General features: G+C 39.4%; 1 protein-coding gene across 1 annotated transcript; it reads left to right on the forward strand.

Annotated features, from left to right (window-relative positions):
- The first annotated feature begins 45 nt into the window (after positions 1 to 45).
- Positions 46 to 12,446, forward strand: LOC104911092 (MAX gene-associated protein-like). Its single transcript, XM_010711311.3, has 5 exons — positions 46 to 3,262; positions 8,262 to 9,192; positions 9,502 to 9,589; positions 9,741 to 9,836; positions 12,406 to 12,446. The coding sequence occupies exons 1-5, from the start codon at positions 2,202 to 2,204 to the stop codon at positions 12,444 to 12,446; spliced, it is 2,217 nt and encodes a 738-aa protein (XP_010709613.2). The 5' UTR covers positions 46 to 2,201.
- The last annotated feature ends 1,355 nt before the right edge of the window (positions 12,447 to 13,801 follow it).

Raw genomic sequence — 13,801 nt, forward strand, 5'->3', positions numbered from 1 at the left:
CTGCCTGCGGCACGAGAAGCGCGCGCGGAATGCCCTGCCTGGGAGCGCTGCGTGCGGCAGCCTCGCCTGGTTCGCATAGGAGTCGTCTCCTAATCGGGGTTTTGCGTTTTGCGCGTTTGTCTTCCCGCACGTTTTAAAGCCACTTTCGATGTTTTTGCTCGGTGTGCTGACCAATGAGAAGTCTGCTTTTAAATATCGGGTCTGCGCACGGCTGAAATATAGCTGAATCCGAGTATAACTGGGGCTTCCACAAGTACGCGGAGCTCCCCGTTGTAATGAAAGTGGCTGCTGTGTCAGACCAAGTGTAAGAGTGCGTGTGAAATTGTGCTGGGAATAGATGGTGCTGATATTGAAGTTACGTTGCTTTTGCCTGCTGTAAGTGCCTGTAATCGCACCGCAACCACTAACATCCCAGCCACATCTGATACTGGGAGCACTGCGTGCCCCAGAACTGACTGAAATAGTGCGGTGTTGTTAAATACTGCAAAACGGAACAGTGACTCAGGAGTCTTTTGTATACGTTGTATTTTGGCTGAACACGTGGCTGGCATGTTTTTGAAGCAAGCTTAAAGCCTTTCTGAGAATCTTTTACCAAATGTAGAATCACTTTAATAAGCTGGTGTAGTTTTGCAGTAATGTAAAGTCTGTAAGTATGTGGGAAGTCACATGCAGCTTTGAATGTGATTGCATTCTTCTTGTGATGGCTCTTCCTTCTGTGTTCTAGACTCTCTTAAGTAGTCCTATATGGGGAAGTATTTCTTTCTCCAAGTAGAAGTGGCATCCAGGTCTTTTAACTTCACAGTTTCTAAAACCTGTGCAGAACATTTTTTTCTCTCCAATTTATCTTATGTATGAAGTTCTGAGTAGTGAAGTTGGAAGGATTGAAGTAGGACTTCTGTATTCCTTCGGTGTTGAGAACATTCCTCATGGGATTGATGCCCATCTTCTGAGTTTTTAATTATGCCCCACAGACATGTGGTAGCTGCTTTGCACAGGTAACTCCAGCTGATGGCAATTCCTCATCTCATATTCCTGCTTTCCTCCCAGCTATGCGTTTCTTACAAAAATTGACTGTTTTTTTTTTCCTTCAATGCGATGTTCAGATATAATCAGATTTAAAGCAAAATGTCTGAAAGGTGTTCTTGTAAGTTACTCTTTAGCTTACTCTAAACCTTCGCGATGGGAAATGTACAAGCTGTGTAAAGAATGACATTTTCACTTTTGCCTCTTAGGATATTGGTTACATACTCACCTGTGGAGTAGATGCACAAAAATGTAATTACGTGCAGGTTGAGGAAATGTTTTAGTTTCTAAAACAGTGATTGAGCTGATCATACCCATACTGATGTTTCCTTGCATAGATTTCATTATTCTGATAGTTTAGAAAACAGATACCTAAGGTAGCTCTGGTGCTTTCCATTCTACCATATTATCTTGACTGCTTTGCCTTTTCGGGGGGCTAGATTGTTTGCTTTGTTTGCAAGCTTATCCATTCAAACTACTTTTTTCTTTCTTCCATTCTTTGTCTCTGTCTTGGACAGACTTTTCAAAAGACTTGAGTTTATGGGAGGAAGAAGGGGATCCCAAAGAAATCCTAACTGCACAGACAGTCTGTTTCATTACAGAAATTGGGAGGTTTTTATTCCTTCTCCTTTTCATTTTTTGAGAAATTTTGGATCTCTGAGACCTCTTTCTGAGAAGAGTGAAGCAGCTTTTTCCTTTGTATGAGAAATGTGCCACCCTCTCTTCTGAAATCTTTGCACATTTTGCTAAATGCTTTTTCTTCAGTAGATGTCCTGAAGTGTTAAACCAGTGTCAGAACAAAGAGGACTTTGATGCATCAAGCAAAGCAACTTGCTGTCATGGCAGGGCATTAAATGAAAATGATTTGTAAGGGTGTTGTAACCCATATCTGTAAGAAGTGAGCTATATATGCACTGATAGCCTTGATTTGTTATGTGCTAATTGTGCTTGATTTTACTTGGTACTGTTTGTCTTTAAACTTTTCAAGAGGAGAACTGTTAAAAAAAACAAACAAACAACCTTGAGAGACGTTAAAACCTTCTTATGAGAGAGAATTTATTTAAAGGACTTTAACTGATTTTTATTTTTTTTTCCAGAATGGTGAATACATGCAGATGATTATCAGAATCGTGTATCAGAATTTGCTTTTTATTTGAGAACTTATAAAACTGCTCATCATGGAGAAACAGCAGATTGTGCTGGCTAACCGGGACGGTGGGACAGTGTCTAGTACAGCACCTGCCTTTTTTGTTATCTTGAAACAACAGCAGGGAAATGGCAAAGCTGACCAAGGAATCCTAGTGGCCAACCGTGATGCTTGCGCTCTGGCCAGTGGTGTATTAATGCCAGTAAAACCCAAAATCAAGACCTGCCTCCCAGCTGACTGCGTCTCAGGGGGCATCACTGTCACCCTAGACAACAACAGTATGTGGAATGAGTTCTACCATCGCAACACGGAGATGATTCTGACGAAGCAGGGGAGGCGCATGTTCCCATACTGCCGATACTGGATTACAGGTCTGGATGCCAGCCAGAAGTACATCCTGGTCATGGACATCTCCCCAGTGGACAATCACCGATACAAATGGAATGGCCGCTGGTGGGAGCCCAGTGGGAAGGCAGAGCCCCACGTTCTTGGACGAGTGTTTATTCATCCGGAGTCGCCTTCCACTGGCCAGTACTGGATGCACCAGCCGGTATCTTTCTACAAACTCAAGCTTACCAACAATACCCTGGACCAGGAGGGTCATATAATCTTACATTCTATGCACCGCTATCTGCCACGGCTTCACTTGGTTCCTGCAGACAAAGCCACGGAAGTCATTCAGCTCAATGGCCCAGATGTCCATACGTTTACCTTTCCACAGACAGAGTTCTTTGCCGTTACAGCCTACCAGAATATTCAGATTACCCAGCTGAAAATAGATTACAATCCTTTTGCTAAGGGATTCAGAGATGATGGCTTGAATAGTCGGCCTCAGCGTGATATGAAACAAAACAATAGCTTTGAACTGGAAGAAGGTAATGTTTTTAGCTCTGCCAGCATTCATAGTTGCCCTGCTGAAGTTGACGTGTTAGAATTACATCGGAGAATAGATTCTTCATTCATTGGTCAGAACTCATCAGCCATGAACCTGGAGAAAGAATCCTTTAATACAGAACAAGACTTTGTAGGTTTCCTGGACACTGGCCTACCTTCCGGTGATATGCTAAAGCTAAAACAAGAAGTCACTGAGAGGTGGGTTAGCATTCTGTTTTTATAATAAATGCCTGTTGAGTGAGGTATTTGGTAAAGCATCAAATAATGAGATCTTAGTAGACAGATAACATTTGTTTGACCTGAAATGGTGGAATACTTATTGCTGAAAACTTTTCCTTCCTTTAGACAGTCATCTATCAGTTTGAACTTTCTAATGTATCTGAGGAGTACAAGAGTTTGGTGGTTATGTTGCTTTTCTCGCTTTGTAAAGAAATGTTGAGGGATCCTTCTTAACTCTTGTGGTATTTAGAAGTCTAAATTTAGTTGTTTTGAATTTTAAAGAGAGCATGTTTCAGTCATGCAAAAATTGCCTTTTTTTTTTTTTTTAAGAGTTTCTTACCACCACAACTGGTTGTCTGTGTTTCTTCATTTTTCATTAGTGAATGATTGAGGGTGTGTGAGGATGATGTGTGTTTGGATTGGGTATGTGTAGTGGCTACTCCAGGGCAGCTGTTTTGTCAGTAACTTATGGGAGTTCTTTCCTTCCTCAAGGGAGATTGAAGCAGCTCATCACCTTTCAGTGCTTCAGTACTTAATCTGCCAAAAAATCAGTATCAAAAGCAACCTTACGTAGATGAGTATGCCAATTTACTACACATAACTACTTTGTCAAGTAACTAGGAAATCAGATGATGTTAACTGTGTAATTCAAGTTCGCTTCCTAGAAGGGAAAAAGTGCGTTACTTACAATGTAATTATAGCTTGCTTCAAAGGCTGTAGTACATTCATTGTGTTTAGAGAGGATAAAAATTTGTTTGGTTGTTTTTTTTTTCCTTGGAGAAATGATCTTCTTGCATTTTGAGTAACTGCAAAACCTTGAATTACAAAGTTGTCCATTCATTGAGACTTTCTGATTGTGATTAGTCCTGTCTACTCCAATTGCTGTGGATCTGGAGTGTCCTAGATTACGCAGTAATTTCCAGTAGAAGTGTATTAGAGAGAACATCTCCTATACTTCTTAGATTGTCCAAAAATGTAAATTCTAGAGAAACTCTTTTCTGATTATAGATCAACGCTTAGATAACTTTTCAGATTGTAAGTAAAACACTACATCTCCGAAAGTAGCTACTGAGAAGCTTGAAAACTTAATTTGTCTTAAAAGTGATTTTTTTTTTCTCTTTGGAGTCAGTTCCTGTTGCAAAAGCTTAAAGTTTTGCTTGCGGTCACATTGTTCATTTGCTTTGCCTGAAGAGTGTCATTGAAGCAAATCATTTGGAAAGATGTTCAAACAATAGCTTCTGAGGTTTTGTTTTTTTCCTCTCTCCTGTTTCCCTTTGTTTCCCAAAGGATAAAAACCATAGTGCTGAAAGTGTAAATAGTATCTGACCCAGTAAAATTTGGGCTGTTTTAGAATTTTCTTATCCCCTTTGAGTAATTGTAGGGACTCGAGAACCTTACTGAAGAGCAACTCATTTGATTCAGCAGGCTTTGTTTCTTCTGGTTCACTGTGTATAAGATGCCTTCCACAGTTTCATCTCAAAGACAATTCATTTAAGTGTGCTTAAAGCTGCTCATACAGGGAGAGTCCCTAAGGGATTTTTCTCTGTTATGTGCTTTAATCATTTTATCAATAAATATTTCTCACAGTTCTAAAACAACCTTCAAAATTAGTCCAGCTTTTTGTTCTGTCTTCTGTAGTCTGTGCAAAACAGCCAAATTCTGTACTTGGAAATAAAAAAATTATCTCACTCAAGGAATGGCAGAACTCTTTATTTATGTGCCGAGTTGTTCAGGACATTGGTTCTTTTTTTTTCTCCTTCAAATCTGTTTACAGATTTGCATCAGCCTTTCAAGGACAGCGTTTGAGTGAGTGGTATCCTCCTTTATCAAACAATAAGTGTTATATTTACATGTTGATAACTGTTATTTCTCTGTACATAGTATTACCTATAAATTGATGGGCATTGTCTTGCCTCAAGACAGGGTGGTGATTTTGGCTGGCTTTAAATGTGTGGAAGAGTTAGAAACTGGGAGCTGCTGCTGTCAGGTGATGTGTCCAAGGGAGGTGGAGTTCCTAGTGCTGTAGTGTGGAATGTTTATCCCACTTGAGCTTAGTTTTGCTGACTGAAGGGTTTCCTTTGCTGCAAGTGGAACTTCGTAAGAGTGTGCATGCAGCTGAGAAGAATTTGAATCTTGAGTTGTTCCTGCACTTTGGAAATAAATATTCTCATTATACCAGGTAGTCTGTTTTCTTCAGTGCTTTGGAAATATGCTTCTTTTTATCAGGTGTATTGTAAGAAAAACCAATCTTTAATTTTAGTTATGGGCATTTCTAAGTGGACGTTTATACCTTCAACCACTCAAACGTTGGGAGCATGGAGGGAATTGCAAGCAAAAGATCGTGGTTCCTAAGTCTTAAAGGCTGCTGCACCCTTTTCCCTTTCAAGGTCTTTTGAATTTTTTTGGTTCAAAAATAGAAATACTGTGAGAGGTTTGAATGCTCCCGTAGGCCTGCTTTTCTAATTTAGCAGTGCTGTGTTTAGTCCGAAAGTTTGGTTTTCCTTTCCTCCCTGGCTTTTGGAAGAGCGCTGTAGTAATCATCCTCCAGCCTCAATCACAGATAGCGACAGATTTCTAGATCAATTCCAGAAGAGTCCATGTGTTCTGTAGTGTATTTTAAAATGATCTACATAGAAAAATCCAGGTAAACGAGCAGCTAAAAATTCAGTACGTGAGCAGCTGTGTGGTTTATTTTGGCAAAATGCAGGAGAATTACTTCTGTGTGTGTGCTGTTTAATCGTGAGCTACAAAATAGTTTGTTACGTGGGAGTATTAAGAAAAAAAAAACTTGCTTAAATGTGAGCATTGTCCCACATCAGGTAAGGAAAGAAGCAGTTCAGACATGATCTCACCATTTCTAGCTGATCTGGGATTAGAGGGAAGATTCCGAGAGGACAGACTGTATGATCTGCCTTCCCAGAGAATATAGGAAAAGGTGTTGCTGTGGTTGTGGTAGAAGCAGTGCACGTCACAAACTAAAAGCAAAAGAAATGAGAACAGTGCTGTGAAGAAACTTGTTATTATAGTCCGTGAAGTTGATAATTGCATTTGAATTTAAAATATTTGGACAAATATTTAATCTTTTTTATGTGCACACATGGATGATACCTCACTTGTCACCATCTGGCTTACGGTTGTAATTGGAAGAGGAAAGTGGCATTTGTGCCTAGGAATTTGATTTTTACAGCAGGGCTTCTTTGATTTAGTAGGTACTGTCCAGATCCCTCACAGAATGATATTCCTTAGCTTGAGGAATGCATTTTGCAGTGGGTAAGGAAAGTTGTCTGGAAAAGTCCAGACTTTGTTTGGCTTTCAATTGGAAACAGTAGAATTTGAATGAGACGTTTATTTGTCTCTTCATTTTAGAGAGTTTTAAGAGTTGCCCAGGACCTCTAAGCATATTGTCTTAGAATTTCTCTTGCTCCTTGAAGAAGAAAGGCTTTTTAATCTTGCATTTGACATTCTTCGTGAAATGAATGTTAGGAACTTGCTTATAGAAAACTCAGTGGCCAGAGAAGACAGTAGACAAAACAAGATTCTTCAGCAGCACTACTGTTACCTCAGCAGGCACGCTTTTTTCTTCAAGCTTTATTCTGGTTACTTAAGTTCCTGTAGATTTTCTAGAAAGGGTCTGTCTTCCTTCTAGGAATTTTGTTTGTAAGTATATAAATCTGCATCCTTGTTTTACACCACAGTCTTTCTTTATGAGAAAATGCTCCAAGTCATGACTGGTGCATTCCTGGTGTGTTCCAGGTTTTCTCCTTTAACTGTGCCTTAAGTCTACACAAGGCTGACGCAACCTCTTTCTCCTCTTCTTCCTCTCCCTTTGTCGCAGTCTGGGATTCAGTTGAGAATAGTCATTTCTTCAGGGGGAAAAATGTACAGAGAGAACAAGCTCTGAGTTTGTACATATCATCTATATAAACAATATTAAAATATCAATATATCATGATGTTACAAAAGCTGTTACATTATTGAAATTGTTAACATTAACAAAAATTAACATAAATACTGATTTTGAACATTTTAGTAATTGCATGATGCTAACGTAATTTTAATATTTTAAGATACTTTTAATATGTAATGTTGTATAATACTTACAAAGAGTGCATTAGTATACCATTCAATATGCTTACTAACGGACTTCTGTAACTTTCTGAGTTTCATTCTACATTTGAAATTCTTGTTTTGTATTTTATGTGTTTTTGAAGTTCTTAACAGGACTGTTAAGAACAGTTCTTAGCAGTTTTTGAAGTTCTTAACGGAACTGCTGACTGTAGTTTTCTGACTGAAATGTCTGTCCCTCAAAGCAGCCCCTCATTTGGAAGTGTGACTGGCTGTCCATAATGTCCAATTCGTGGTATGTAGCACTCTGATTAGGTCAGTACTCCATCTGAGTGGAAGATGGTGCACAGTTGAATAGATTGTTAACGTTCTGTAATAGTTTTGGAACAACAGTTTCACCTAGGAATGGTTTTTGTGTGGCTTCAGGATGAATTAATTAAATTTTTGCTTAAATCTTTTGAACTGAAGTATATTAAGCACTTATCTAGCTTCTTGTTTGCAAATAAAGTAGCTTTTACTAAAGTGACAATTAAATATTTGGTAAACCGAGTCCACTTCTAACCATTTAAAACGTAAAAACTTAGCATCAGTTCGTCTTACGCCTCAAACAGGAAAACTGCAAATGTTATCCCAGTATTACTAGGGAAGGAAATGATGCTGCTACTTTCACAAAGAAGCTGTATTGTCTTCGATGATGGCAGATGGTGGGAGGTTTTTTTTTGTTTTTTTTTGGTTGTTTTTGAATGATTGCTACTTAAAGTGTAAGCTTGTAAATGACAGCTTATTTAGCCAACTCATGTCTTGGAGCATTTAGGAAGTTCTTTACAATGTGCAATAGAGGGTTATAGGAGATAAAAATGTTTCGGCAAAGCTGGAAAATAAGATCTGTTGTGTTTTTTTTCTTCCTGCCCAGTCCCATTGCTAGCAGTTATGAGAGCAGCTCCCGAGTGGCATCCCCATTGGACCCCAATGGACAGTTCAATGTAGTCATTAAAGAGGAACCCATCGATGATTATGACTATGAGACAAATATTTGCACACAAGGAGTAAGTGTGAAGCAGGAAGACACGGATGAAGAAACTGATGAGTATTCTAACACTGATGATGATGATCCTGTCCTACAAAAATGCCTGAGGAGATACAGTGAAGCAGATAGAAATGATGGAGACTTCAAGCCTAGGAAACGTGTGCTATCCAGTCCTTCAGGTGTTGCCAAGGCAAAAATGTTAAAATTGGAAAGTGGGAAGATGCCTGTGGTCTATTTGGAACCTTGTGCGGTTACAAAGAGTACAGTGAAGATATCTGAGCTACCGCAGACCATGCTGTCCTCTTGCAAGAAAGACAAATCTGCATTGACTACAGTACTGGATTCTTTGCCTGTCTGTTTTGAAAATCACAAGGGTTCTTACTCAGACACAGCTGCTATAACTGAGGAGATACCTATGAAAAAAATGTCTCCTGGCAATAAACTGGCACAGAAATATTCCTCAATCAAAGAGGCCCAGTGGATTCTATCTAAATCACCTAATTTTAATCTTAGGAGCTCTGTAGGTTGTCAGGTTTCAGACAAAGAGATTAGTGGAAGAAAAAAAACTGGAGTACTGAAGAATTCTGCATCCCTGAAAGGCTCTGGTAGCAGTCAAAACTCACTGTCATCAGGTACCACCAAAAGGGGAAGGCCACGGAAACTGAAAATCTCCAAAGCTGGTCGGCCACCTAAAGGTATAGGGAAACCTGTGATAACAAGCAAGAACAGCCCTATGGGGCCTGCGAGTGTCCTTCCAGATGTTAAGCCAGACCTTGAAGATGTTGATGGAGTCCTCTTTGTGTCCTTTGCATCAAAGGTAAAACCAAACTGTTTTGAATTAAATTCAACCAGTTTTTACTTACATGCTGAAGGTATATTTTCATTTAAACTGAGTTTTTAAATGTGTGACCACCTCAGTTCTGTCATTATCTTGTCCCAAAATTAATCGTAGCATTGTCGTACTTAATGACTTCTGGAAAAATAATGGGATCTGGGGTTCTGTATAAGATAAAGCATACTTGTTTGTTAGTTGTATTTTGAATATCTCAGTGATACTTGATGTGACTTAGTTTGCATCTAAGGCAGTTTTTTGAGGCATATTATTCAAGGCTCTTTATGTACATAGGAAGCTCTTGACATTCACACTGTTGATAGAGCTGGAGGAGAAGAATCACAGAATCTTCAGGCTCCCTTGTTGACTACGAATGATCCAGGTAATTTTCTTTTTTTCTTTTTCTTTTTTTTTTTTTGGTGAGTGGGTATTCCCCATGGTAAGGGAATTTAAAAAGACATATTGGAAGATGAATATTTAAGTCATTTTTTGGCACATGAAATATCTTTTATACTTTTTATATTTTTGAGAAGATTGTCAGGCAAGAATACAAGTACTGGAAAAGGAGTTGATGGAAGAGCTGAAAACATTGAGGCATAAGCAAGTAATACATCCTAGTCTTCAGGAAGGTAAGTGTGCAGTGTATATATTGTTGTATATTATACTTGATCATACTGAGTCAATTTCCTACTGGGTTTAAAACTATGCCTAATACAGTTGGCATCTGATTTTTGGTTACTTTTTTTAGACAAGTATTATTGAAGAATGTACACGTTTGTATGTACAAATAGGAGAATATGAATGGGAAGCTGTAAATGTGGTTGGTTTGCTACTTGTGGCAGTGACAAGAAAATCTAAGGTATTTTATCCAGGCTTTTTTGTGGTTGTTTTGTTTTTTTTGTTTTTTTTCCAGACTTCCAAAGTAGTTTCAGCCAGCCAATAACAATATTTTTGTTTCCACACATTCATGTTGCAGTCTAGAAGGGGTGGAGGGAAGTAAGAGATTACTCCTGAATCTCTTACAGCAAAGTAAGAGGGTTTGTGTTATTTTATATAGCCTGTGTAGAAGATGCTGAGACTTCAGGCCGTGCCTATTTTGTGATGAGTTAATCCTTGTAGAGGACAGATGGAGCTAGAAATGGAGAAATGTTTAAGTTAGACTACTTTTCATATGTCTAATAGTCTGAGTTGGCATAGATGCAGGTTCACTAGCCACATAGGAAGACCCAGCAACATACTTCTAGCTTGTGATCAGGTAGAAGAAAGATCAATGCTATCAAAAGAGTGATGATGCTGAAAATCTTTGCTAGTAGTGAGACTGGCTTTGACATAAGCTTCAGAGCAACTGATGAAAGAACTGATCAAAATTGAAGCATCATACCTCTTGTTCTTGAGGTTCTCTGAATTTCTTATATGTATAACTGCAGTGCTGTAGGAATTTAGATTCCAGATACTGTTGCTAGTTACGTTGGGTCTTCTGCTGTGAAGAACCATGGATTATCTCAAATGGCTCATGCACTATGTGTGGTGAGATCAAACCTGTCAGTTTTGGCAGCCATTTAAAGGGCTGCCTTTATGTTTCAGTGTTGAGCTGATGTTTGTGTCTTTCATTTTCACAAATCGTAGAATCAGTTTCAGTGTTGTAGAATTGCTTGGGTTGGAAGGGACCTTTAAGATCGTTTAGTCCAATACCTCTGCTGTAGCACAGGTTGTTCATAGTGCCATCCAGGCTAGCCTAGTACATTCTCAGGGATTAGGTATAGAATAGAATAGAATCTCTAGAGTTGGAAGGGACCTTTAAAAGGTCATCTAGTCCAACTGCCCTGCAATGAACAAGGACATCCAGGTCTAGATCAGGTTGCCAGGGCCTGATCCACCTTTGCCTTGGAAATCTCCAGCGATGGGACATCCACCACCTCCCTGAGCAGCATGTTCCAGTGCCTCACCACCTTCACTGTAAAATTATTTTTTCTTTTATACAACCTAAATCTACCCTCTATAAGCTTGAAATCGTTTCTCCTTGTTTCTGTCACCACAGACCCTGCTTAAGAGTCTGTCCCCTTGTTTTCTGTTGCTCCCCTTTAGATAGCAAAAATCTGCTATCAGGTCATCTCGCAGCCTTCTCTTCTCCAGGCTGAACAGCCCCAGCCCTCTCATCCTGTCCTTACAGGAGAGGAGTTCTATCCCTTGGATCATTTTTGTGGCCCTCCTGTGGGTATGCTCCCACAGGTCTATGTCTCTCCTGTACGAAGGACTGCACATTGCTGGCTCATCTCCAGCTTGCCATCCACTGGTACCCCCAGATCTTTTTCGAGAGGGCTATACTCAGTCCTTTCATCCCCCAGCTTGTATTGCTAATCCACAGCTTCTCTGGTGGTGGTGAATTCTCAGCACTCTCATAGTAAGGAATTTCTTCCATACATCTAATCTAAATCTACCCTCCTTTAGTTTAAAGCCATTACCTCCTATCACTGCACTCCCTGATCAAGTCCTTCTCTGCAGTTCCTACTCTTCTTCATTAAGTATTAGAAGCTCATGATGAGGTCTTCTTGGAACCTTTTTTTGTGTAGGCTGAGAGAGCTGTTTTTTCACAGCCTGTCTTCTTAGGAGATAACCCACCTCTCAGCTAGATTGTACCTGTGTGGTATATAAGGTTGTGTCATGGAGTCTAAATACAGGTTTCCTCTCCCATTATTCCAGAAAATAGGTGTCCTGTTTTATGAAGACCTCACTGACATCCATGGCCTCACACATCTGTGTTGTCATATTTCAAAAATTGTGGTGAAATCTTTTGTAGTCAGCTACTAGCAATGCTGCAGGTTGCACTGAGCAAATGTTATGGTATGGCAGTACTAAAAAAAGCTCTAGAATTTGTCTCTTGGCCAGTTTAATGTCTGTGTGTTTTCCCAGTTACATCAACTTTCTAAGTCCTGGAGCTTAGTGCAACCTAATCAGCATTCTTGATCTTGTTCTTCAAAATCTCTTGGCCACAGATCATAACTAATATCTCCTTATGGTCTACTGCAAAACAGATGAAGAGGCATGGCTCCTTCCTTTCTCAAAGAAGCAAAGTGCATGTTTTTGAACATTCATTCAACCATCTGGTTGAAGCTTACTGGCTTTTTTGCCCTCCGTGTAGTATAGTAAATGGAAATAGCATTTTTGGCATTAACTTTGCTTTGGTTTTGTGTCATGTAGTTGAGAAGCGTAAGTATCTCTTGATATTCATGGATACCTGAAGCCTACAATTGCTGTTGAGTTGTGAAGTTAAGAAAATGAATATCTAGCGCAGCTTGCATTACGAAGTTAATGTGCTTAGCCATCAGATACAGAAAAGCACTTCAGGTTGGCTAGAAAGCCATCAGTACTTCCTGTGGAGACTAGCATAGATAAAGGATGGGTTGCAAAATGCATTTGAAGAGGTGATTGTGAAGGTCTTACAGGTATTGGGACTGCAAGAAGAAGATGCTTCTGAAAGATGGGAATTCAGCTTCAGCATGTTAGGAAGAAAGCTCCTACTGGAGTACTGCTATGCTATGGAGAGCCTCTTCTATCTGAACTAATTTGAATCCCTTGTCACGTTCCTGAAAATCAAAGCACTGTTGTCTGGCATCATGATTCAGAGAAAATTGTTGTGGAGGGAGTTCTTAATTTGTTACTATATGCAGCAACTGAACATAGCAGCGTGCTGGAGATGATGAGAAATTGATAGAAGTGATAGAACCTGTCGTGTTTAGTGATGTCCATACAGACATATTTGTTCTCTTTAGGCTGTGTTCTGAAAGCGACAGAATAATTCAAATAGGGTGTCATGAAGAATAAACTGCGTGCTCTTTCCTTTAAAATCACTTTGAAAATAAATAGATGCTGTCCTGACATTTGGCAGTTGACGTGTTTTTATACAAAATGCTACATTGCCTTACTTGTACTCATCTTTGCCATGTGGATTTGGGAATTGTATCTCATTAGACTGTCTTTGGTAAAGGTGTTCCTTCAATAACCACATCTGAGATTTGTTCTGCAGCTGTTGTTTTTAGGCTGCCAGTTATCAAGTGACTGTGCTTGCTACTTGTAAAGATAAGTATCTGCTACCAACAAAAGGTTTTTGCTGTATGTGCAGATACCACTTCATCTGTCCTGAGCATTGTCAAGTAATACGTTTTTATTTCAAATCTTGCATACTTAATACTGATTCCCAGACTTCGGCAACAGCAGCACTGTTCATAGGTTTCTCTTTGGAAAACAAAACAAAGCAAAAAAAACCAAACACAACACCAAAACCAACCAAAACCAAACGAAGTAAATATTCTCTACTCCAGACTGAGCTGAGTTGGATAGCCATATATTCTTTCACTTGCTGAATAGTAGTTATGCTAGCTTTTGCTTTCCTCATTATTTCTGTGTCCTTACCTGATTTGCTAATTCATAAAGACACCTTTTGTGGCTAGGATGAGCCTTTCTAAGCATTTGGGGGAGGTAAGGAAGATGTTAACAAGCAGTTAAGTGTCCAAACCAGTGCCATTCAACAAAGCTGACTGTTTTGTTTCGTTTTAGCCATAGAATTATAGAAACACACACAATGTTCTCCCTGCTT

The sequence above is a fragment of the Meleagris gallopavo genome, chromosome 5 (genome assembly GCF_000146605.3).
Source record: "Meleagris gallopavo isolate NT-WF06-2002-E0010 breed Aviagen turkey brand Nicholas breeding stock chromosome 5, Turkey_5.1, whole genome shotgun sequence".
In the NCBI taxonomy this organism is placed as follows: domain Eukaryota; kingdom Metazoa; phylum Chordata; class Aves; order Galliformes; family Phasianidae; genus Meleagris; species Meleagris gallopavo.